The 27,136-nt window shown below is 42.3% G+C and overlaps 1 protein-coding gene across 5 annotated transcripts in view; it reads right to left on the bottom strand.

Annotated features, from left to right (window-relative positions):
- ABCA1 (ATP binding cassette subfamily A member 1) overlaps positions 1–26,609 on the bottom strand; it is an 89,362-nt gene extending 62,753 nt beyond the window's left edge. For 2 of the 5 annotated variants that reach the window (XM_071579935.1, XM_071579938.1), the window contains exons 1-5: positions 26,280–26,557; positions 12,039–12,182; positions 5,973–6,066; positions 2,103–2,244; positions 1,191–1,312 (exon numbers count right to left, since the gene is read on the bottom strand). In XM_071579935.1, coding sequence (XP_071436036.1) covers positions 1,191–1,312; positions 2,103–2,244; positions 5,973–6,066; positions 12,039–12,104 — 424 coding nt within the window. In that variant the 5' untranslated portion in view covers positions 12,105–12,182; positions 26,280–26,557. Of the gene's footprint in view, positions 1–1,190; positions 1,313–2,102; positions 2,245–3,974; positions 5,936–5,972; positions 6,067–12,038; positions 12,183–16,476; positions 16,592–26,279; positions 26,558–26,593 lie in introns of those variants that run through there. The other 3 variants (XM_071579937.1, XM_071579936.1, XM_071579939.1) reach the window with 3 other exon arrangements.
- Between the last annotated feature and the right edge of the window lie 527 nt (positions 26,610–27,136).

Genomic DNA, 27,136 nt, shown 5'->3' with positions numbered 1-27,136 from the left:
CAGCATCACATCAATCAAATTTTTCTTCCTACAGCCTGCCTGACACGTGCTCAAATGAAGAGAGCTAGGGAGCACTACAGCTGGAAAACCAAGGACAATTCTTACAAAGCACTCAAAATACCACCTACATTCAAATTGCTCCACATGCCTGGAAAGAGGCTGTAGGTGAAGACAGTCAATGGCTTTACTCCTGCTCTATTTTCCTGTTGCATTTCCTTCTAAACCATTACTTTACATCACTTCCAAGACATGCGTGGAGCACTAACGCAGCAGCCAAGATAAATCATCTTTCAGAGAAAAACATCCCAAAAAACTTTTAAAAATTGCCATGTCACGAAGTCCTGACAATAATGAACAACAAGCAACCTGCTACATTTTCAGAGACTGGGCAGAGTTCTTTCATGTGCCATCTCTGCTGTAAGCTTCCCATGCACTCTCACACTGGTCACTCATTTGTCTGCACAGGAGAGGAACAAACACCAGACCTTCTCACACAAACTAAAAAGTGGAGGATTCTATTTTTTCATGTTAAACAGGACTGTGTAAACTCCCAAGACAAGTATAATTCTTCTGTACCCTGCCATTCAAAATCCTGCCAGACAATAGCAGAGAATGAACTATACTACACCAAACAGTCATACAGAAAAAAACCCCTTCAAAACAAAACACGAGAAGGGAAGTGGATACTTCATTGTCAGACAATAACCAGCTTCGAATTTGTAAACTGGAGGCCAACATCAGCTTTTCTTCATTGTGTTCTTCCAGCACACTTCCACCTGGAGTTCAGCAGTTGGAGCACTAAACTGCAGCCACACTGTGTTCACTGCTTGACAAAATATCAAAATAACTAGTGCTTTCCAAAAAGACACACTACTTGGACTTCTTTGAGAAAGCCAGCATTTTGACTAACTTTAGTGGGTTGAGGATTTTATTTCACATCCAGAACACAGCTGCTGTTCTTGGCATTGCACACCATCCCTTTTCTCTTCCACTAAGTAAGTTAAAGAGTATACAAAGCTCTGACACAGAAGAAGCTTAAGGTACTTCTACAAGATTGGAAGGGGTTTGATGAGCTGTGAGTTATAACCACGCACATTCCCATTAAGGTACATTTCTGAAATTTACACACATGCAGACTTAACTAGACCAGAAATGCCAGATGTAGGTGGTTCTTTCTACCATGCTCTTACCTAAGCCAGAGGAGTTTCCCAACTTGTGTAGTTTTCCCAGGACCTTCTGGACATCCCTTATACTTGTGTCCTGTTGGCTGTATAACAGTAACCTCTTGGCATCTGAGAACAGGCGGGAAACACTGGGGATGGGAAAACAGAAAAAACATCCAGCAGTCATCAGCTCTGCGGGCCAGCATCCACACATATTTTAAGATACCCATTCCAAACCTTAGTCTTTTTCAGTTATCCACTCCAGCACAAAAACCCCTTGCTTCAGTAGGACAATCCAAGGAGCCTAATAAAAGAATGTCTGAAACTAAGTTACACTGGGAACATCCATGCATTTGAAAGCATTTTTAAGACTGAGGCAGAGAGGTACTCCTACTGCTTTAAGTACGTCCTTGCTTCTTTCAAATGCTGTTCCAGGTTGCAGACACATTATACTCTGCATCAAGCCTAACTCATCTAACATTATGAATGTAGCAACCAAGACAAGGTATAGAGAATCTGGTCATAAACTGTGCTTCACATTAGTCAGTAATAAATGACAAATGCCAGGGAGTGTCCCCCACTCTACATTGTTCAGAGGTTCATTAACCAGGAAAAGAGATGCTCTGAAAAAAAAGAGCATTTTGAAAAGCCATACTTTTTCATGGGCCAAATTCTAAGCTCAGATAAGAAAAACAGAGTGAAGTCCTCCCCCAAGCAAAGATTTTCATTCACCAAGAGCTTCAACTGTTTGGACTTGAGGATACTTCACAACTACCAGCTGTCTGCTAGCCCCTCTGAGCTTGGAAGCTGAAGAATTTGGTACTTCAGTGGTGGTAGAACTGCAAAATCCCTGATAGTGTAAGATTTCGCAACTTCTAACTATCCCTTTTCCCCATGTTCCCCCAAGAACAGAGATGAAGCAAAAGCAGAGAGACTCACATGGAGGCATTGAAGTTTCCAACAATGCCAGGGGATTCCCCAGGAGTTGGGTAGCGGAAACAAGGGTTGTTGGCATTGCAGATGATACCCTGTATCCATGGTAAGGTTCCTGCTGAAGGCATAGCTTTATTTGGAAAATGACCTAGAACAGAAACACAGAACTTAGGAAAGAGAAACACATAATACAAGCTTCTACTACACATCATTGTATTTGAAGGGCAATCCAAACCCTGTGCTGGTTATTGTCCCAAAGTGCTTATGAGAGAACAGACAAGCCAACATTAAGAAGGGCTGAGCTCATGTTAGGTTCTGCACACTGCTCTAGCCTCCTCAACTGAAAAATAAAACCTTGTTAAACCTGCAGAAGCTCTTTGCTGGTCTCAGCTGTGCAGCACTGTTTTTAGCCATGCTGATAGGAATACAGTACTTCTTGCTGATGAAAGCCCAACAACAGGCAACTCCAAAGCCTGGCAGTGGTGAGCACACACGCATACATATGCTTTCACACCAGCCACCCTGCTCTGGATTTGTAGCCTTAACTAACACACAGATTTGGCTTGAGGTCACAGGAACAGTGCTGGTCAGGGTCTGGGTTCTGAAGATCCATAATATTTCTAATCAGTCCTTTCAGTTTTCAGAATCTGCTCACCCGAATTACACACACTGTAAAGCCCAAACAAAGGGTCAGCAATTGTGGGTGGATGCCTACATTGTTTCCCTAAGATAAGTATGTCCTATATTGGCTTGACTTTCAAACAGTCTTAAAACTTGACAGTTTCTGCATCATTTAGCCACCTGCCTGCCTTCTTTCAAGTCTTTCTGCTGAAGTCTGAATTTTTCTAATAAATGACTACTAAAGTCGTAGGCCAGAGTTTACAATCGAAACAGTAACATACTACTCAGGGCAGATCTTCACCAGTACACCTCTCAGGTCCCTGTGAATCCCTTACCCTCCAATGAAGGGGAAAAAAGGTTTCCCTTCTATGATCTGACACCTTAGATGAGCTGTCCAGACACTTTCTGCAATGACCACACTTCCTCTCTGCACACTAGGGAGGGGAGCCCGGAGGAAGGTTATGCCCCTTCCTCAGTATCTCAAAGCTCCAGGCTTTGATGATGACATGCACATTCTCCTCTCTGATGCACAGCTTGTCCTCCCAGAGTGCCTCAATCACTCAGGGTGCTGGCTCCCTGCCTCCACAGCCTCAGTGGAGGTACCAAAGACCCAGGAGGAAGAAATATTAAAGCTGCTGAATTACAGCAAGGCTGGTTACTGTACATGACTGACAGAAGATGGGAATACTATCAGCCCTCCCTGGAGAAATACAAGGACTGTCCAGGAGAAAGATGAACCAAAGGTTTGGGTTTTTTCCAATACCCAGAGAGCTCTTGTTCATAGCTCCCTGTTTAAAAGAGAAGAGCTATTTACCTGAGCTCTCTGGCTTTCATTTTATTTTGCTTTTTTATTCTTCTTAGCTGAGGGGCTTGGGGGTGGGATTTAGTAGAAAAATGCTAAGACTTTCAGATTCTTTTTGTAAAATTTCACAGAGAATCACTTTCTCTCTCCTCCATGTCTTTCATTTTACATGGTTAGGAACTCCAAGAAACCATTAAGAACAATATGAAAAGAGAAACGGAGCACAAGAGTTTATGGGAACCTTTTACACACAGTGATGCATGTGACAGCAGTTTCTCCATGAGTAAAGCAGGAATCTGCTAGTTTTAAGTCTCATGAGTTACACAGAAACCACTGTGCAACAGCACACCGTTTTCAATTACATTGCCACAAACACCTAGCTTTTCAGCAGAGATGAAACTCCCTTGCTGTCAGCTTCCCTCCCCTTTGCCCTCAATAAAGTGCATTTTGCATACCTTAAGGGGTCACAGCAACAGGAAAGAAAAGCTCTTCAAGACCCAAGTCAGCAATTTGGCTGAATAGCAATCTAAGAGGTCTTCTCTGACTGGTCTGGTGAAAGCCACATAACGATCAGTTCAAAGTTAGCAAAATTTCCCTCTGTGTTTTCAGGGAAAAGTTCCTCACAGTAAGCCAAGCTTGTAGAAATAAGAAATCATGGCAACAGAAACAGTCCAATCTATGGTTCTTCTCCAACAGGAAAAGAAAAATTTTAATTGTCTGTTGAAAAAGACTACCATTAAAATACTGAGGCTATCTGGAGGCTTCAAAGTACTTGCATGCAGGTCTGTTACTGCTATCACCAGGAATTACTTCCAAGTGATTTCATAACAGCACACAGCACTGCCACTACAGATAACAGTCCTACTTCCCTTAAGCCACCCACAGAGTTGCCAAAGAGTTTGCCATAAACCCAAGGCTTCTTCCTTTCTATCTCTACTCACAGTTCAGCGAAAAGTGTTTCACTTTGTAAGATATCCACATTTGTCAGCATGAGTGGAGGAATGTTCAGTGAAACCAATCAAGACTCCAAAAACATAATTTAGAAACCTATTCAGAGAAGCTTTTCTAAAAATGAAGAGGAGTTAATAATAAAAGTTAATTAAAATTTTCCAGATATCTTATACTCTACAATTACTGAGGACACTGTAAGAAGGCAGACAAAGCAGTAACATTCAGTATAAATGGGATGGAAAAAGGGGTGCAGGTGGAAGACTCAAAACTTTGCTTGTGACATGAGGATGCTAGAGCATATGACTTTCAAATAGGCTACTGACTAACAAGATCAATCTAAATAGCTCTATAAACTGCAGCTCTTGTTAAGTTTGAGTTTATATACAGCACTGCCACAGTTGAAATGAACTACCATTGAAGCTGCTAGTTGTTTATACCAGCTGAGTAGACTGCTTAGTGCTTCTCTTCAGCTTCATGTCCATAATTACAGGTATCTCTCCTAAAGTCACTAGCATTCAGTCAGAAGAGGCAATTCCGATGCCATGTAAAGTATGAGATTTAATTTAAGGAAGGTTCAATTATCCTGCTGAACACCGAAGCAGTACATAGAACCAGCAGAGACCAAAGTGTAATGGGAAACCGCAAACATTAACACCTGAGCTTTAAAAGGACTCCTACTAGCTTGAACACCAAACAAACAGCACATAATGCCCCATTTTAAAAATGAAATGCTTCAGAGTGCCCTTCAGAAACATGTTTTCCTGCCCCTTAAACCTTACCTTTCAGCAATCGGGCAAAGGAAAGATAAACAAAATGCTCTTCCACAGTTACCTAATTCCAGTATGAAGCTGTCATCAAACACGGTACAACAAAGCATGTTGCTAACAAACAAGTCATGCTTCCTAAATCAAATGGCAACCAAAGAAGCATACAGACAGTCATTTATAAAGAAAAGCAGAAATGTGCCCATTTAGGGTCTAAAGAGAAAAGTAGCATATATTTCCTCAGCAATGCATGGCTGCTGAATCTGCTAAATGCAAAGCTGACAAGCTAATGATTAGAAGGAATGGAATTGCTCTTGTGCTCTTTATAATACATTAATACACATTACTGCCTGGAAATGAGATTGCTTTCTTAGAGATCAGAACACTGCATTCTTTTATGCTAAGTCATATACAGATCAACAGTGAAAAATAAGATTGGGTTCTGTGTGGGTTTTACAGATTTGTCACAGCTCTACAGCAAATTCTCAGGTAATCCATTATAAATGCAAAAAAAAATGAGAACCCACAAGAAAAAGAGCAGCAATGTACAGTCCTGCAGCACCATTAACATGTCAGAAGACACTGCAGTCCCTGAGGAAGCAAAGGAGTCATTAAGAGCTCCCTACAGATTTCTAACTGAAGTACAGAAACACTGCTCTTTGCATCTTGCCAGCTTTATTACCTGCTAGCCATGAAACAATACCCATCCTGGGTGCAGCTGCTGTGTTTGGTACTTACATTCATGCTGCTCATAGGGTGGATATGAAAGTCTTACAGAGATCAGGATGAAGAAGATAAACAGAGGCCAGGCAACTTCGATCAGCAGCTGGAACTGGAAACAACAAAGACAAAATATTAAGACATCATATTAAAAAACACAGGTCAGAACAGAGGTTCCAGGACAATCCACTTGAAAGCCAGAAGAGTTTTGTAAGTGCTGTCTCACTGTGCTTTGCCTATGCATTCCAGGATCAAGAAGTTTGTTGCTCTAGCTTCAGAGAATAACCTGCAAAGAATTACTGGCTTTTCTCTTTGATATGTGGCAGTTATTGGACTAAACCGGACATGCTTCAGGGCTAATTTTGGCTTCTTTTTATAGTTCTTTTTGTCCCTTGACTGAAAGAAACCTTCCAATGAATCTTCCTAACAAAGAGCTGAATTTTTTACCTCCTATTTTTGAGGTAGTGAGAAGTACTTACATTCCCTCCTCACAGTAAACCATCAAGCTTCTACCCTAACACATCAGGCATGGAAATTGTGCTGGTGCACAGTTATGCCAAATCTTTTGGTGCTGCAGAAGTATATTGGTATCAGGAAAACAGAGCTATTAAGTTCATACCTAGTTATTGTTTTGTTCTGCTGTTCGTTTGTCCCCAAAAGTAAGCATCCACTGGTCTAGGTTGTGTTCAGATAGGCAGTGAGTGTCAGGGAAATAAAGAAAGAACTCAGTAATTTAGATGGCCGAGACAAGAAAAACAAAGGCCTGCTATTAAGTGCATTGCATTTTTTAGACAGAGAATTGAAGTGCAGAAAAATACACTGGATGTGTCATATCCCACAGAAGCATGGAGACAAAGCAACTCTTCAGCCTAGAGCTTCTGAGACACAAGCTGAGGTTTCCAGACTTGAGCTTCACCAGCCACACCTCTCCTTTCCCACTCCAGAAAGATTGCCCAAACATGGATTTTCCATAAGCCATGAGACAGGGAAAAATTGAAAGCTTTTTATGCTGCTACTTATTCTTTTCATCCATTGGAAGTAGGAAAACTGAGTATTTTCTTGGTCAAGTAAAGAAAAATATTTTCCTTTTTCTTCCTAGAAAACAGTCTTTTCTAGTAACATGTCTACATCACTCTCCTTAAAAGCCAGACCTGCATCACAGTAGGAGACAAAACTCACACACACAAACATGTTTTCCCAGCTAAAACACACAGCACCAGGCACTCCATGCAACCTTTGAGGTCAGACTTCTGGGTCAGTACTGTACCTCAAAATAAGCTCACATTGTAAAAACAGGGCATAAGAACAAAGGCCACTTCATCCAGCAGAGGAAACTATGTAGAATGGTTTTTCACAGATACCATTAATGGCTGAGATCAAACACAAGAGCAACACTACCTGAAAGGCAAAAATTGAGCATCAGTCTTCCAGGCACTCCTGGTAACAGTGCCAGTCTCTGCAAGATAATTTTAGGATATTATTACCCACTGGACCCGGAGATTAGCTCAGCTGGTTAGAGCAATGTGCTAGGAACACCAGTGCTGCAGATTCAATCCCCATATGGGCCATCCATTTAGAGTCGGACTCAATCCTTGTGGGTCCCTTCCAACACAGAATGTTCTATGATCTGCTATTTTCATGCATACACTGTATGACTACTGGATAAGAAAGAGACCACATGAACAAATTTGCCAGGAAGATGCCTCAGTATCTTTGGTCTCTTTTATTAAAATAAACAATGTAGTAGCAGCACACAGTCATTGACAGCCTGCTTCCTCCTGCATTAAACAGGGCTCTGGCTCCCAAAGGTCAAAGATGCTCAGAGCTATGACACTAACAACCTGTCTATTCCTTCTCTTTTCAGGATGCCCTTACAGCTGCCACCAGGATGGTATAGCAAAACTTATTCTTCCTTTTGACAAAAAGGTGGCTGTGAAACCAGGACAAGTCTATTTCCTCCACCAGCATCAAAAGTCATGCTCTGGCATACAACATAGCCCTCTGCCATCCTGGCTGTAGGTGACCAGCATGCACCCCGAGCAACTGCCACTACACTGTTTGGAGAAGGGCAGTGTCAGCTGGGTTTATGGAGATTTTGTGCAGTGACTAGAGTAGCCAGAGAGCCTCTCACAGCCCTGCAACTCCTACAGAGGCAGTGAAAAAATGCTGCCCTTGAGTTCAAGCCCTGGCTTGCTCAGAGAAATACCAGCCCCAGACACACCACACTGGGGTGGACAGCAGTACTCAAATGGCCCCATTGCTGAGAGGGGAACTGGCTACCTGCACACACAGCTCCTCTTCTGCATGCCTGGTTATGTGTAACTACAGAGCTACAAAGGTAACCACATATGGGCTGCATGCACAGGAATGTATGCCTAACCTGGCAGAATGACAGGCTTGGAGAGCAGAGAGACAGGATATAGCTTGGACTGACCAAGCTACATCTCTATGGCTGAAGGCTGCTGCATCATGACAGTCATGAAATGCTACTTAATGAGAGACAGCTGGCAACTGCTGCACCAGAGGCTTGCACAGAGCCAGGCTTAGTGTCAGTGGCATCTCAATAGAGACTCCTTGCCCAGACTTTTGTGATGTCAAACAAAAACTGAATTACCTTACTTTGCTCCTTAAGGTCAGCAGGTTCCCTCCCCTACTGGTTCCTGATATTGCTGTGACAGCACTTTTCATCCACTGTGACCTTTGCAGATGAGAACACAAAGATACTAACAGCGACATATCTCACTGAGGTTCACACTAAGTAGATAGTGAAAGACCAAGTCTCCTCACCCACTTTTGTGCTGCAACTACTCGACCAGCCTGGTTAATACTGAAATGAACCTTCAAGCACCCAACTCTTCTGCTATCCCTGCTCCATTTGGAGGTGAAGGAGGAACATCCCAGTTGCACACAGCAGGTGAATTCGGCAGCAACACCTCGGCACGAAAAACTTCACCTTATTTTACTAAGGCTAATCCCTGAAGTATGCTCAATTTATACGAGTTGCCTGATGATGCTGTTAAAAATACCAAGCTCTACACTGTGTCAACAGGAAATCTGTTGATCAAGAACTAACCAAGCTATCACCCCATCTCACTGTCAAACCCTCTCACCACTTTTATAGTTCAGTTTCATTCCAGGCATCTACCAGCAGCTGACCAGTCTTTCCATGCAATTTCAAGGGGTATCCTTATTTGCAAAAAATCAGGGAAAGAAATGTTTTTACACAATGACCCCTGAGCTTGATTTTTCTTTCCTCTCTCCCTGTAAACTCCTTCCCCCCACTCCGGTGGTGTTGGAAGTTATCCAGTACAAAGTAATACTTGAACTGCACACGTCAGGCTGAGCTTTGAACCCAGCTTTCGCAATGCAACAAGGGGGTCCAGTGGGAAGCCAAGACTAGCTTGTGGGAAGCAGGGCAAGGATCAAACTACTTCTGGGCCACATCTTCACTAAATACAAACGGGAGAGAGCCTTCATCAGCACACCCAGCTCAAGGACAACGGTCTCCTAACAGGAAAACAAATAGATGAACAACTGTGCTGACATGATAATAGCATGGTGAGAAGAGGTGTTCTGCTACTTTTCTGCAATTTCCTGTTAAGTGGTCTTCCCCTCCCAACATCTTCAGGTAAAAACTCAAATGGAAACTGTTAATGAGAAAAGCCCCACAAATATGAGGAAACCCAAAAACTCAGCCATGTCCTAGGCCTTCATCATGAATTGACTGATAATATCGGTGTGGAATAGAGATTATGAGCAGTTTCAGGGCCTCTGGGGTACTTCATGGGAAACTGGTACTGAAGCTACCAGAAGGTATCAAGAAACAGCTGAACAGAACAAAAGTCATTAGGCTACTGTGATTTTGTGGCATCACCAAAGGATACAAATGTATGTGGGCTGCCCAGTAAGCTAGCCTAAACCAGCTTGACCCAACAACCATGCTAAACTGAGACCTCTTCAAGTAACCTTCAAACCTGATGCAGTATTGGGATTGTTTAGCCTGGAGAAAAAGAGGGTCAGAGGAGACCTTATCCGCTTGCTACAACTACAGGAAAGGAAGCTGTAGCAAGGTTGGGATTGTTCTCTTCTCCCAGGAAACTAGCAACACTCAAGATGACACAGTCTCAAGCTGAGGCAGAAATCAAGCTGGAATTCAGGAACACTGTTTTCACAAAAAGGTTGGTCAGGCATTATAATAGGCTTCTCAGGTCGGTGGTGAAGTCACTGTCCCTACAAGTGTTCAAGAAATGACTGGACATGGCACTTCATGCTGTAGTTTAGTTGGCATGGTGGTCCCCAGTCAAAGGCTGGACTTACTGATCTTGGAGGTGTTTTCCAGTTGTAACAATTCTACAGTTCTCTTATATCGAGAAAATTCTGACAAATAAAAAATGTATCACCCTCAGCATAAAACTCAGCTTTTCTGAAAAATCCTCCTGGTTTAACCAGTTTAAGCAATGCCCCAGAAAATCTCACAGCACACTAGAGTTCATGTAACACTAAAGGCAGCTTTAGAACAGTCAAGGGTAAGATCCCTAAGTAGCAAGGGAGGAAGGGTGTTTTTAGCTCTGAGAGCCTAGGTTACTTGGGCAATAGCTGAGAAGATCTAATCTTAAGGGGCTGTAGCCAGTTTTGAGGCTACTTTCCCCTGTTCATTTGTAACATTTTATAAACAGGCTATTCACAAGGTCAGGACCCTGGCCCATGCATACAGAGAGCACACAACCTCAGTCCTTGTAGATGACAGAGTCCATAACCAATCTGGTGGGCAATTTTGTCCTGGGAGATCAAGACTGTGAAAGTAAGGGCAAAAACATACAAAACAAAAACTTGGTCATCACCAGTAGCTCTGTAACCACAGAGGTATATCGGAAAAGTCAAAGATGCCATGAGGCCGCTTTGTTTGTTTTATTTAAGAATGGACTAATTCCAACTCTGAAATAACACAAGTCCTACAAAAACAAGCCTCAGAGAGCTGAGTGAAGACTTCAGGGACTGTTGCCATCTTCAGTGGTGAACATGATAGCCTCCCTTCCCTTGTGACACTCAGTTTCTAAAACAACCCAATCCAACCAGCTGGCAAGCACCCTGACATTTGCAGCGTTCAGAAAGCTTATCAGAGAGACAACTTTCCACTCACCACCTCAGTAACTTATGTTCCTTTCACATTCCCTACTCATACCTCCTCAAGGTCAGATCTAACAGGCTGGATCCTCTAACAAGCCTGTTACACAGGACATGCCCTTGTCCAAGACAGCTACTGCCTAAATTCCTAGAGGTCCAATAGCATGTTTTTTCTGGCTTTTAGCTATCTGGAAGAGTTATAGCATCCTGTGAGGTCACATTAATCTAAAGACAAAAGAACTGTAAGAACACCATATTGTATTCACACTCCTGTGCCCTTGTTATCCCAACGGGAAACTCTTCTTATGTACTGTCTGTCTGAACAGGGACATTTCCACACTATCAACAGAACACATCTCAATAGAAAAATATCGGTTGTCTGGGTTTATCCCTATGGGAATACAAGAACATGCTTCATGCCACTCAATCTATATCTCCTGTCATAAAGTTACACAACAGGTTAGGGATTCTCTCCCTGATTAAAGTGACTGGAGATGTCTGCTATTGTCTCTACCACTCCTGCCATTAAGAAATGGCAGAATTTTATTCCTGTTGTTGCAGCTTGCAGTATTCAAAAGCTTTTAGACTCATGGGCACATCCCCACAGCCTGGGAATGCCTCACCCAGGTCACAGGATAGGTCTTCTTTTCAAATCTTCCTTGCTGCACACAGCAGTCATGCACCCTCTTTGCCTGATCTGACATGAGTTCATTCAGTACCACAACACTCACACTGGAATTCAGGACAGAAGTCCTTAGCTCCTTCAAGCCCTCTGGTTTTGTACACCCATCACTCTTTCCTGTTTGAACTGAGTCTTTCCAAAGCCAGACCAGTTGCTCAGTCAGGGGCCACCAGAGGAAAAACAGCAAATAAAATATAGGATGTTTCCCTGTTTTGCTTGAAAAGTAAGCTAAAAGACTACAACTTAAGACCTCAAAACATCCTTTGGATAATACTTACAGTCTGTCGTTTTCTGTAGGTGAAGTTCTTCCATAGTAGCAATCCCAGCTGCGTCCAGAAAGCCATCTTCTTTCAGCAAAGACTAGAAGCTCCCTTTGTGCAGCAGCAGCAGTACACAGCACAGATGTTGTGGCTGGGCATTAACTAAGGAAAAAAACAACCAGGAAAAAGCTGAAAGGGAGTCAGAACAGAAAAGGCGACAAGATAGGGAAAGACAAGAGGCTGCTCTCTGTGACCTTCCATAATCTTGCAGACCCCACACAGCAGTCTCCATTGCCTTCTTACTCCATGGCATTCCAGCCAAGTTTAGATCTCAGTAGGCTCAGACCTAGACACACACACTGCCTCCTATCTCAGAGCTCCACAGACCAAAGAAGTTCCACAGGACAATTTTCTTCTTTTTGTGCCCCAGAAACTCCAAAAGCAAGAATAGCCAGAATGAGAAAAAAATACTAGGCCTTGAAAGCTGATGAGTCTCTGAATGAGACTGAATCATACATTTCAAGCATGTTTCTTAATGCTTCTTTCCGTATTAACTAGTATAACAGTGAAAAGCCTGCTGCAAAATTAGCAAAGCCTTTGTTTTGAGGTCCATCAACACCACCATTGGTAGGAAAAATTGCTTTACATTAAATAAGCAAGGAAGAAATATTCATTTCCTTGAAGGTAAGCAAATAAGAATGACTCGAGAGTTGTTAATATTTTGATGAAATGAATGGAAAATTGCTGTTGAGGCAGTGTTCAGGTTTTGCCAACATCTGGCCTCCAACACTTGTGAATGAAGTGCATTAAGTATGCATCTTACTACAGTATGAGAGTATAAAGGGTTAAAAATACATTAATCTCTTTGGTGACTATTAATAATAGTATGATAAAGTCTTTCCTTCCAGGAAGACTCAATCATATAGAAAGGTGAGCTTATAGTATATTAGTTAACATCATTAAACCTTTTTTCCAGAATTACTTTGGCATGGTTTAATTTACTTCTGGGTTTAAGGCCACTTCAAATTAAGTTTAGTTTAATTCTTATTAAGTGTCCACACAGGAATTCAGTTAATCCACATTAAATTAATTCTGATTTATGTATCTGAATATACTTAAGTCTGTTGACAGACTTAAGTTTTAACAGGACAACTCGTGGCCGATCCAAACACACAGCAAGAAAACCATTCCTTCAAGTACAAAAAGGATCCCTCGGAGAGTCAAAGAGGCTTTTGGTGTTCTCCTCAATGGAACTAGGCCCTACTCCTGCACCTTAATACCCTGCACAGAGGCAAAACAAAAGTTGACAGTCTGTGGGATGTTTGAGCAAATCACAGGGTAGCTGGTTTAGTGCCCATCACTGAAAATCCAAACACTGGTCCCTCACAACTGCAGTCAGCCCACAGGATTCAGAACATGGAAATACTGCTTTATAGAGGTTGTAGTATTTATATCCCACTCCCAAGCTGTAGTGAGAGAGGGCACACATTTGACCATTTAACTTATCTGAGTTGATCAGCAGAAGCCTGCAGAGTCAGGAAGACAGCTGTGCTGTCTGCTTAAACTTCAGCTCTCTGGAGTTTAGCTACAAAACAAATGTTCTGGCCTTCAAGTAAGACCAATTTGCCTGGATCTGGGTTTCAAATGATGTAAAGATACTGACTTTTAAGGACTGCACAGATGTAGGTATACTAGCTAAGTCCCCGCATTCAACTAAGGCATGGCGTCTAACATTGGACTAATCATCAAGAACAGAACATCTGAACCTGAAGATTATCTAGTGCTTCTTCCAGTCATTCTGGGTGAAGATTCAATGACACTGTATGCCCCAGTATCTGTTATAAACTGGGTAATACAGGTTTGTTAATGCCTAAAGCTGCCTCTGATGTTCATCCACAAAGGCTGACATATTTGGTTCACTGCTGACACAACTTAACTAGGTCCACTTGACTTACTAATCCATCAGAAAGTGCTCTGCAAACAAAGAATATCAAAGGAAAATGGGTTAGCACCCTTTCAGATGTTCTTCCAGCTCACAATAGACAGGAATTGTAAGCCAGAGATGCAGAAACTGGTAGACACAACACTTCCACCTCCATTAGAGCTGAAGTCCATCTGTATCTCCACTTCAGACCAGTCTGGGAAGTTCAACATAGCCAGGAAATCACACTTGTCATTTAACACTGCAGCGTCAAAACGCCACTAGTTTCCAATGCAGGATTTTGTGTCTCACCTATGGAAAATTCTGAGTCAATAGTTGCTAACAGTGATCACTCCTGATATTTGCCCAGACTGAAGTCTGCAGACTGAAAACTGCTCTAAAGCAGAAATACTGTTTCGGTCTAGAGTAAGAAAAGCTGCAAGAAACCATTACCATAGCATTATTTTCTGTGGTGTAAAGTACCACAGTGCAGCACTGACTAGCACAATTAAAGCACAGAGTCCACACACTTGTCCCATGCTCTGCCTTTGCAGAAGACTCCCTGCATATGACGTTTTGCCCTGCTGCAAAAATCCTGAACAGCCTCCAGACCTACAGTGCTACAATTTCATCTCAGTGTGCAACTCAGAAAATTCATCTCAAGAGAAAAGTTAGGCTACAGGGCAACCTGTAAAAACAATGACAGAAACACACACTTTGGCCAGTGCTTTCTTTCTAGAGTACTGCTACCCACCATTTAGAAACAGAAAGGCTGTGGAAAAGTCCATTAGCTGGTATACCAATAGTCTCCAGACCTAATCCACCTTAAATACAAAGAAATGTATTTTTACAGCTGTAGATTTAAAGAGGAAGAAGCTCAATTGGAAGAGAATCAGTTCCCCACCCCCATGCCTGGTATTTGTACAAAGTAAACATAAAATGGCCTTCAAAAGCAAGTTTCTGCAAACAATGCAGCTGTTTGCTTTCTTGGGGGGTTCAAAAAAAACCCCTTCGCCTAGAGAAAAAAAAAAATTAAAAAATCACTGTTTCAAGAGGGAACAAAGTGAACTTATCAAACTTTGACACTGGAACATTTAATGATTCTGGGAAAAGACTATAGACAATTTAAACTAAGTCCTTGTCAGCAGAGCTAAAAAACATTTATTAGTTGATGAAGGTTCAACGGCCTCCATGAAATCAGTTTGCAGCCTCTGGCCTCTCAGATTTTTCACATCACAGAAGCTACCACCACTCTCTACAGATCTAGCAGCCATGGAGAGTATCAATCTGGTAGCTACAAACGATGCCTTTAGGAAGGCAAAATATGCACTATTTGCTGGATACAGCACAGGTTTGAGCTATTAGTGCCAGCGCTTTCCCCTTCCACAAGCAATCACAATCTAGCACTTCAGGCTTTCTGTCCCAGAAAAAAAAGTTGTAGATCTGCTTAACTCCAATAGATCTTGTCAACACAAGTATCACGTCAAATGAGATGCAGCACTTTGAAAGAAAAGAAGCAACTAAAGCACAGACACCAGATTTCTGCAAAAATATAGTCCTCTTTGTCAATGCCGATGGGTGTCTTAACATTTAATTTCTTTTAGGTAATGTCAGGCTGCATATTGTGATGAAAGCAACATCATGAGCCATGTGAATTCTGCAAAGCCCAGATCCAAAGTCCCCCTAGTGATCCATATGCCATCAGTAGAGAGTGGGTCCTCACAAAGACTATGCACGTGAAGGCAGGATGGAAGTGCCTCCCTTATGAACTGACATTCTGACTCTCACAAGACAAACCACCAGAGAACTATCAACCTGGATGGGGCTTAGTGTAACAGAGGTACAGATTAAGCCAAGAGTCCAGAATTAAATCCTCATCTCCCACATCAAGGTCCAATGTCTTGTCTACTTCTCTCCTAAACACCTATATTTCCCTTCTTCCAACACAGTACCTGTAACCAAGAGATTTACCCTTATACAACTGCATCCACTTTGTACAATTTATAACTGTGCAAGGCCATAAAAAGCTCTCAAGGCACAAGTATTGGGAAGACATTTTTATCATAACTTGCACAATGCCCAGAAAGCAAAAAGCAGTTTGCATTTATGCAACTTCAAATGAGACTAAAGGAGGAGGAAAAAACAGTATAAATCCAGATTCTGTTAAGTTTAGAGTAAATAAAAAGCACCTGTGGGCAAGTGCAATGATTTTTTATCCTGCCACTAATCATCTAGTTGGAGTTAATATCCACAGCTGAAACAGGAGGTGCATAAAGGACCAAAACTCCTATCAAGCCTGCAAAACCCAAAAGAACTAATCTGATGTTCCCATCTCTAAAATTTTCAAGCAGTCAGAAAACTGACAACATCTACTTGGGTTCTAGCAAAGAGGGGAAACTGCCACCTAAACAATGATAATTTTATATAAATAAGAGTATTGGTCTTTTAAGGTGATGTTTTAAGTCAAAGAGCCTGAAATAGGTTACAAAAAGGTGACATAAAAAGCATTAGCAGCACATAATTCAAGCCACTCACCTGGGATCACAAGCACTCGAAATCAGAGATTAGGATAAACCACCAGATCTTACACGTCTGTCTCCTGGGTTAAGCACTGCTGGACTCTGTAGCAATCACAACCAATGCAGGATCAGCAGTGGAGGTGTGAGCTTTGAACCTACAGCCTTCTGCCTGGGACACAGGATCGTTATCAGTGAAGCCACACAGACACTAAAAGCAGGTCTTTCATAACCTCCCCACAGAGGACATTTCTCTCCCATTTGCCAAATAAAAACAGGACACAAAGTTTCCTATTCCATTTAAAGAGTCATTCAGAGAGAAGTGCTTTCCTCTTCAATATCACCCAGGTCACATCACAGAGTTTAACATCAATTCCTTGTTCCTAGCAGTATGATTGAAGAGCTTCTGGGTCAGCAGGCAAGAATTGAATTAGGACAACAAACAACAGCATTTCAGTGGCAATTCTTGGCAAGATCATCTACTAGTTTACATCAGTTCACACACTGACTACTCGCTCTTAGGTTAGGTAGTAAACTGGTTCTGGCCTTGTTCTCCAGGTTTTTATTCATACTGAAGGTAACTAGTATATTGCTTTCAACATGGCCATCCACGTCTGCCCTATCAGTAACAATGATTTGTGACAGGCATACTTAACATCCATCTTCGTGATAATCTACAACCAGTTTAATTAATTTTCCCTCCCTAAGGAGCATGTCAAATTTTGTAATGCCAACATTTAAAGAATAATGCCAGAATATCAGGAAGCTGATGAAAGAGTCTCATGGAATACTTCTAGTGAAGTACTTCTTTTAGTATAGGCCAACCATAAAATACTTACAGCTGCTTGAACTGCTATTAAAACAACTAGTGACAGAACCCAAGCCCAGTGTTAGGTTCTGTTTGCTGCACTGGGTACTACACATTGAAGAGAGCCTGGATATTGCTCTGACAAAACTTAAGCTTAACATAATGTCATGTTAGGAGCAGAAATCTGCCTTCTCAATTCTTTCAGCAAAATTGCAAGGGGTTTCCAAAGGTATTTAGCCTTGGCATGAGAACTGAGAAAATGGATTTTTCACAAGTCAGTATTTTAGGTACTGAGCCCTTCTGAATGCTCCACTAGGAACAAATGAGCAGACGATCATTTTGGAAGACTTCACCCAGACTGAACATGACGAGAACTGACACTCTGGGCCCTAAACTCTTCAGAGTACCTAACTTGCCTCTCCTATCAAAGCCAAACTCCCAAGAAGTATTTCTGGGACACTGGTGGACCTATCCTTACCAATCAGAAATAAGTCACGTGCAACAGTTCCCCACAGTCTGCACTAGCTCACAAAGTACTCCATAATATAAGCCTCGCTACATTTTCCAGAGTTCTCAGGGCCTCCTTACACATTTCCACAGATTCACATTTTCAAAAATGGCTGCTGTTTTATAACCTTTCCTTTTTACACAACATGTCAAGTCATTTTGAAGAACCTGACACAGGTCAGCAACATTCTGGTTCTTCCTACCAGAATGACCAAAACAACTGGTTCTCATTACTTTTAGCATGCTTAAAAGGCTCATTGATGAAAACAAACACAGCTCAAATGCAATGAAAGATGTACAGTTTGCACGCACCACAAGTGGATCGACCTTAAGGAATGCACATGCAAGGGAACGCGCCATGCACTTAGGCAAGAAGAATTGCTTAAGTGTCAAGTATAAAACGCAAGATGAAATGCGGTCATCTATTTTATAAAAAATTGCTTCACAAATAGCTACAAAAAAATGGAAGGTTGTGAAATACGTGAAGCATTTCAACTTTAAACATTACACTAAATGTCCCCTACTTTCCCCATGGGGAAAAAAAAATCTGGGCAAAAATCTAGTCCATTCTTTGGCAAAAACAAACACAAAATGTGATTTGCTTTATCACGGCCAATGTCCAAAAATCCATAGTCCATATTAGCAGATTTATTTTTTTTTTGGCTCTCAAAGAATGGCTCTTTTCTAGTGGATTGTAGAAATATGTCTCGGTTTGAGGGGAAAAAACCAAAATGTTTTACCCACAAGCAGGGGAGGGGCCTCCTCCACGATAATCACACCACTCTTTATCAAATTTAAGAAAAGGAATTTTAATACAAGAAGGATAACTGATATATATATATATACAGACTAGTGCAACCCACTTCCCCAACACCACAAGAGAAAGAAAAAAAAAAAACCAAACAACAACAAAAAACCCAGCAGGTTTTCCTCCGGGAGGAAAGGTTATACTTAAGTGTCCATGTCACAACCCGGCTGGCTGCAGAGTGAGTTTCAGTCCCTTTCCAGCGAGACAGACGAGCAATGAGCTTTCAGTTGGACTCCGTCTCTTCCCCCTGTGTTCCCCGTCCAAGAAGCAGAAAGGTACGAGCAACCAGAAGCAAATCCAAGGCAGGCAGCAGCAGCAACGCGGTCAGAAAAGGCAGTCCGGGTCAGCAAGACAGCCAGGAAAGCCCCAGCAGTAGCCAGCAAGGCAGACTGCCTCCTCGGAGCCCCCACTCCCGCGTTCCGCCGAGCCAAGACTGCCAAAACATATCCAAAAAAAACCCCAAAAGAGACAAACCTGCCCCCACCCAAGCGATCAACAGTTAACTGCTCTTTTGTTAACCGCTGGCCTGGGCAGTTAAGTGGCAGGGGAGAGAATTTACATAATAATCCCAAACTACAACAAAATAATAGAACATCCTGCTAAAATAATAATTGTGACATTTGAGCTCAATTTTTCCCATTAAGCTTTGATCTCTGAGGAAGTATAGTATCATCAGTACACATTCTACAAAGAGCTGTGTTACACAGTCTCAGTTCCTTTTTCCAGCTGTTGGTACATCCTGTTTTAAGGACATTATAGCTGCAGCTAGAAAAAAAGGGTTAAGAATTTCAGATTGCTAAAGGTGCTTTACTGCTTGGCAACAACCTTAAAGGAGAAGGAAGACATGACTTCCTCAAGAATGCAGCTTTTCTCAAAAGAAACTCACAAGCTCAGACAGTGTTGGGACAGAAACACTTTTCACCACTATCCCTTCCACAGCACATCCTGGTCACTAAGTCATTTACACTGATCAGCCAAAGATCCCGTTTAACAATATGCAATGCTAACAGGGGCTCCATGATCCTACTGCAGAGTTGCTAGAGCATCACTGGCATACTTCAGTCTTCTACTGAGCAGCTTATCAAGCCTTGCAGCTTTACCATCGCATTCATAAGGAGTTTTTTGGAAGGGCATGTCTTCATCTAAATTTTCCTTTTGTAACTTGCCCTTCATCTCAGGAGAAGGCAGGGACACAAACTGTCCAGTACTGTGTGCTGTTTGAGATGTTTGCCTGCCCTGTAACATCAAAAGAAATGGTATTGTTATTTTCCTTTCCATCTTTGCCATTTGGGAACATGCCATAAACCCGTGCATGTGTTCAGTAACAGAGCAGAACACAACATGGCTTATACTGTAGAAAATATCCCAGTGACGCCTTTGAGATTCAGAAGCAGAAAGAATAAGCTGTCTGTTAAGCTTGATATCTACACAACTGGATTGGTATCTGTGGCACAGCTATAAGTAACAGCAAATGAAATAAAAATAACCCTGCACTATGCAGAAAAACATCAGCCAAGAAAAAGCCTCCAGCAACAATGAAAGGAAATTACATTGACAGAAGAAAGCAATAAACTGGCAAAAGTCACTATTTAGCAACCATTGTCAGCTTGAGCAGAGCTTGACTCTGCAAAGCCTACACCACACAGGGCCACAACAGGACCTTGGCTTCCACATGGCTACCATCCAACAATGTCCATATGAAAGCTAGTAATTTGTTAAAGTGATTGAGATGTCCAAGTACTTTTGAAAGCAGTGAGTGTCAGCTACGACAAGGAATGAATTTCTGATCGATCTGGGCAACCCATACGGACTCCAATAACCATGTATCTCTAAAGTTATTCATAGAAGAATATGAAAATCACCGTCACACATGATAAGGCAGCCTGCATACCTGATGTGTCTTTCAGGTGTGGCACAGCGCAGCTAGCCAAGCACGCTGCCAAAACGTTTGTGCCAATCCTCCCATTTTGCCTGATCCTCGGAGCAAATAGCTGTTCCACACACCTTCTATTCTTCAGTTCCAGTCATACAACCCATACCCTGTTGCTGAAGCTTCAGTCCTTAGGGTCGGCACAGCACTTAACAGGCAGGCTAATATATGGCTAATTTAACATCATGCACAGACATATCCAAGACAGATGAATGACAGAATTTGTGTCCTAAGCTACATCTCAAGATGCAGATTCAGGACAGAGTTCCATTAGTTTGCTCCAAAAGGTTCAAAGGACCAAGCACAGAGGAGAAGAGCTCTGTTCGACTAAATTTCAACCAAATTACTTGGAACAGAAAACACTTCAGGCAAGTGCAGAAATAGCATGAAATTCTAAAGGGCAAAGCAATAACCTTGCAAGAGAGTAAGGTGAGCAAAATGAATTTCCTCAAATTTTTAATGGATATAGGATTCAAAACTTTTTTTACGTTGAGATTAGGATATGCTTTATGGTTCTGGGAAAGTTCCACTGGAACCAAAGCACACTCCAACAGACAACCTAGTTTTGCAATTGTGTCTGGGTTTATACATAAACACAATTTAGGAGGATAGATATAATGATGTGGCACATTGGGAGTATGTCACAAGAACAGGGAGACTTAGCAATGAACAGAATAAAAAAAATTTCTGGAAAAAACAACAACTGAGAAAGTCTGAAAACAGATGGTGTACAGGTGATGGTAACAAGATTTTAGAAGAAGGAACTGAATTCAAATCTCTCCAAAGACAGTAGAAAAACTCCTTTTTTTTTCACTTTGCAATGAGTATTTAAATACAGGTTTGAGAGAGCTGGAAACAAAATAGTAAGAATCATTACTCCAGATTAATAATAATGAAAATATCTAAAATACTTTAAAATATAAAATTAGATTAAAATCATCTTTGATAGAACAAAAATACAAATGTAGGATCAATTTAGTTTGTTAAATAGGAAAACTGCATTCAGAGGAGGAGTAGATTTTGAACCTTACTCCTGTACTGCTAACAGAATGAAATGTCCATGCATCTGCAGTCAGAAGAGGTTGGTGCTGCTTTACTGTTTGAATGAGGAGAGTTTAAGGTTTTTTTAATCCCTTCAAGTTTGGTCTTTCTTCTAATTTTACTAGCAGTCATAGCCAAACTCTTGTTATGCAAGCATAAATAAAGTAAGTGGAAAAGAAAAAAGCCACCAATAGACACCCAGAATGTCAATATGTTCCTCAATGGTACAGCTCTCAGAGAAAAAGAATATTTATGATAACTTGCTTGTTTCTTTTCCAGGCACAAAAATCCACATGTAAAAGCAGACATACATCTGAAAACCTTGGACTTAAACCCAGGTAGCTGACATGAGCAACATGGCCTATAGTCTTTAATAATAAGTGTTACCTGCTGCAGGTGAAAAACACTTTCACTTCTACCATGAAGAGTATAAACTTTGGTCATGTTGTTATTATAACAATGGTGAAAGCAGGTAAGAGGAAATGGCCACAGGTGCTGGGAACCATGTTCTTCTGGTTCCTAGCCCTTGGCTGGTCACCTACACCACTAAAAGGGCTGCTCTGAGACCTTCCACATGGTTTAATTTTGACTTGAACTAAGCTAACAACACAGTATTGCACTAATAAATATTCATTGCGGTTTGCTTTCTTGCTTCCAGTAACAACCATTCACTTGGAAACAGGGTAGGAAAACTGTAAATTGTTTCAGAGTCATGCAAGTAGAGTGGTAACAGGTTCTGGCTGCCTCTATCTTCCACACAGCCCTGGCTGCTAAGTTTGCTAAAAAGGAAACCAGATCCCCAGAATGATCTCTGAACTGTGTGGTCAAAGGCTCTGACTTTGCCCTTTCACAAAGAATGACCTTGCTATCTAGTCCAAACCAGAACCGTCTCGTAAAGGCTCTTTTGCTCTCCTTTTTCTGTCTAACTCCAATTGTTCTCTAACAAAGTCAGCATAATGCAAACCAATCTCACTGCATTAGACAGATCTCTGCTAAGCAACACTCCTCCAGAAAATAACAGAGGAAGAAAAAGGTCAGCTTGTATGTGGATATTTATGCTATTCAAACTGACATGCACTTTTATTATCTATGATTAAGCTTTTGCACTACTAACCCAACAAATAAAGACCTGAATGCTCCCATTTTTCCTCCAGTGTCAGGAAAGCTGTGTCAACAGTTTCCCATCCTACTTGGTCTTGCACTCAGCCTTTGAGGTGAGCTCACAAGCTTTTTCTCCCAATTATAAATGCTAAAAAAGACAGGACTGGCTTTGCTGCCACCGATTTTAAAGAAAGAAAATAGGTACTTCATTCAGTATTTTAGTCATCATAGCTCTTCTGAGTTCTTCAGTATGACTTCTGTACAATCAATAGAAACTAGACATGTAGCTTCAGAGTATGAAGCATTTTAACTTTTCTTCTGGTGATCAACTCTTGAACGCTACAAGTGGAGTCTTACCACAGAATTTTTTATCTATACTCTTAATATCAGTAACTGCAGATGTGCATGCTTGTCAACTACATAAAAACTTCCAAGGATTTATGGATTAAAATCCCTAGATGGCATAAATTTAAGATAATCTCGAAGAGACTGAATTTCTACCAAATCATAGATGGAGAAAGTGGGCAGGCTCCCTAGCAGCCTCAGATGATAAAGGCAAATAGATTTTATGTATAAAATATGTTTTACTAAACCGTAGGTCCCAAGTCTAGCTCCTCTCACAGGAGTCATCAAGAATAACTAGACTAATCAAAATATGACGGTGTTTGGTCAGCCATGGCCTCTGGACTCCTTTCAGGATTTGGTATGTTGCCCAGCCTGGAAGATCTATATAAACACCAAGAGTGCTTGCTTCAAGGTTACTTAAACAAACTGGTAATCTGGTTCCCTTTCTGCTCCACTTCTGTCATCATCTTTGTGCTGGCACCAGTGCTCACAAAGCCATGAGAAGACGCTGAACACAGGATGCTGGGGTAAAAAAAAAATCACCAAACGAAAAGAAGAGAGTTTGTTCTCAATTACTCACCCTGGGTTGGTTAACTTCAGTGCCAGTACAAAGGATGAAATAGATGGGGTGAGAAAAGAGAACAGGCAGACCACAGAAAATGAAGCATGTCCATTACTAGTTCACTAGCAACCTTCCATTACTCTGGATTAAAGTTCTGAAGAAACCACACCCTAAGAAATATTGTGGCTGCATGGTGCAATGCACATAATAAACACTAACAGAGCTGATCATACTTGGTCACAGATGGATGAGTTCAGTACCAATCCTTCCACTGCTCTGTCTTTGTGGGTCTAACTCTGCCAGGTGAACTCACCAATGAGGCAGCAGGCTTGCAGAAATGAAGGCAAGGGAAGACTTGCTTTCTGAAAGGTGTGTATTACACTTGATGGAAGGTGAGATGCTCCAACCCAGAATCTGCACAGAAAGACTACTGCTGCTTTCCTGAAGTCACTAAGGCTTACTTCGAAATTACAGAAGACTGATTTACCTGCATATAGGCATGAAGAAGTTTAGCTTAAGGAATGCTAGAGAAAAGGCCACTCCAGGAACAAAGGCCAAAATAAGTTCACTGACCTTGTTTTAAGCTCGTGGTGTTCCATCTTCTGTAGTGCAACATTCGATCAGGAGCTACTCTTTATATATACATCATGATAACATATGTCAAATTAGGTGCCAGATCAAGTCTCTGATCATGCCAATCCAGCATTGAATGAGATGTGGGTTTGAAAAAAATTTAGCAGTACAAGAAAGGTTTTGCTAGCTGTTGCCCATTGCAAACTCATTTACAAATGCACCTTAATCTCACTGTGTGAAGAGACCACTAAGAGACTTTCAACATGCTTGCACAAATATGCAGCTCTATTTAGAGGAAATTTGCAACTAAGATCCAAAAGACTAAGCTTACTCCTGGAAATGCCAGGACCTTATGTAAAGCTGCACCCAAGGTGTTTATTTCATGTACCTATGATACAGCTAGGTGTCCTTCAGCTGCAACTTATCAAGGAAAAGTTATTGTGAACAGTTGTGGATTTTTACACTCTAAACCCAAAATACAGCAAATTGTCATTCTTGCATTTCAGAGGCTAGCTAGTAACCACTCAGAGCATCTACAGAGAGGAAAAAATGAAAAATCCAACTTTATTATTTAATGCTAAGTATTCTCAACTTCACAGATTCAACTTGAATTCTACCACCCAATACTTGTGTTTCATAAGACGCACACGTTTTTTGTTAAGAGCTGACTTCTAACTTTTACCATAATCAGCCGTAGCAAATTATTAGATGGGAAACAATGTGCTCCATGTCAAGAATCTTAAAAGCATCAAACTCCTGCCCATACTGCAGAGACTGTATCATGCAACTCTTACATAAATTAAAATTCCAATTTGCACAGTGAACTGTGAAGACACATCAACACTACTTTTATTTACTGTATCAGTAAGACACTGCAGAGTCCCAGGCACTACCCATTTAGCTTAACAGCCTACTGCGGAACCACAGAATCACGCACTGATCTGAGTTACAGGAAAGTCTCAGCATACATTGCCATTCCCACTTACAGAGACAAGTTGTGTTATAAGGGCCAAGCACAAAATCATGTGCACTGAATATTTACTACCATGACCTCCTTTGAAAACTGAGCAAGGCTGCTCCATTACAATAGCATTTTGACAGCAGGCTTGACCATCTGTTGTTGACAGAACATCCCCAAGACACGGCTGTTCTCTTCAAGTACAAGCACTAACTCATTTTCCAAAGAACCTCCAAAATTAATTTTAACACGTTAATTCATACCAGTAATTTCAACAAAGTTCAACTTATTTTTAGGCTTCAATTTAGAAGGTGTATACATCCCTCTAACTTCAGTGAAGTCTATTCCAACCCAGTGAAGATCAGCTTTAATCCCTAAAGTATATTTGTACAGCCTTTTAAATACCCAAGGTGAACAGCAGGGGACGAGAGGGGCACTTCTGGTTAAAACCAGGTAAAAATATGGTGTAATATGAACTTTTAATTTTAAATCAGAGTATATTTCCAGGTATGTTTTAAGCATCATGGCAATCGTGCAGTGCCAGTCTTTTGTAACAACAGCCTGATGATAGGTTAGTGTAGCATCCCCACTTCACAACAGCCCGGAAACGCAGCAGCATGATTTGTTGCATGCAACTAAGCCTCCGGCCCATCGCGAAAGCGGCTAGATAATTGTTTTTATTTGTACAGTCCCCCTCATCCCAAGGCCGTCCCCTTATCCAACCCCCGCGACTTTATAGGATTCATGTAGGTAGAAGCGAAGAGGATGAAACCCCTCCTGTTATCTTCTCGCGCCCACCGGGGCTGGGAGACGCGGCGGTAAGGTGAGCCACCCTACGCCAGCGCTGCCAAGTCAGTCACCTCGCTCAGAATAAGCTAAAATAAAATATTTTTAAAACACACAAAAACAAACAAACAAAAAGCCCAACACCAACCAAACGAAAAACCACACACACTATGAGCCCCTTTCCGATCCGCCGCTAAAGCCGCAAACCATCCTCCGAGCCGCGCTCCCGGCACGCTGGGCACAGCGAGTGGCACCACGTCGGAAGACAAAAAAACCCCAAAACAATAAAAAAAAAGGCCAAACAGTAAAAAATCCTCTGCTCCTTTGCTTTTTTCCTCTCGCCTTGTGCCGCTTGCTCCAAGCGGAGAGGGGACAAGTGGAAAGCCTCCCCGCCGCCGCCTACCTCCCCTGCCGGCAGCCGCCGTCGGTCCCGGGGGAGCCGCCACCGCCACCTCCACCTCCTCCTCCGCGGCACGAACCCCTCTCGTCCCGGCCCCGACGTCGGCCCCGCTGCCGCTGCCAGCGCCCCCGCCCCGCAGCCGGTCTTATAGGGCCGCGACGAGGGCCCTCGGAGGGCTGCCCGCCCCTTCCACGGTCGGGGCCGCCCAGGAGCCTGCTTTTCCCCACCCTCTGAGGTCTTTTTTCCTTTTTGCCTTTTCTTTCTGCTCTTGCCCTTCTTCCTCTGCCTTCTTTTTCCCCTCTCCTGCCCCCACTCACCCCCTTTTTTTTTTAATTTTCCCTCGTCTGCTGCTGCTGCTGGGGGAGGTGAGGGGCGGGAGGGGGGCGGGAGGGGGGCGGGGACGCCGCGATTTGCATGTGGGCGTGCACAGTGCAGCCAAAAACAAACTTCGGGGCTGGGCATGTCCGCCGCGGCCTCGCACGGCGGGCTGAGGTGCATGGTACAGCTGCGCTCACTGCTTTTTGTAAAACTCCCCTCTCCCAGGTGCGTGAGAAGCATCCCAGCCCTTCGCGTCTGGCTTCTACCCCTACCCCTTCGGACGACTGTCCTGAGAACCATGGCAAGAGAGAGCAGAAACGCGGGCACGGAGTACCCAGCGAGGTCACTGTGCTCCAGCCGCCCACGTCTCCAGACCCGCGCTCTCCGCATCTTCAGAGTTAAGTCGGTACAAGCTGAGCACAGATACATCATCGGCTGTACATCTACAGGACATACTGAGTGCACCAAGAGCCTTGGCCTGAAGCAATCAATCAATAATAAACAGCTTCAACAGAACCAGCTGTCCCATCTTCCATGGCACT

This window comes from Pithys albifrons, chromosome Z (assembly GCF_047495875.1).
Source record: "Pithys albifrons albifrons isolate INPA30051 chromosome Z, PitAlb_v1, whole genome shotgun sequence".
Lineage (NCBI taxonomy): Eukaryota > Metazoa > Chordata > Aves > Passeriformes > Thamnophilidae > Pithys > Pithys albifrons.
The sequence above is the reverse complement of the archived record's forward strand: the minus strand, read 5'-3'. Positions and strand labels throughout refer to the sequence as shown.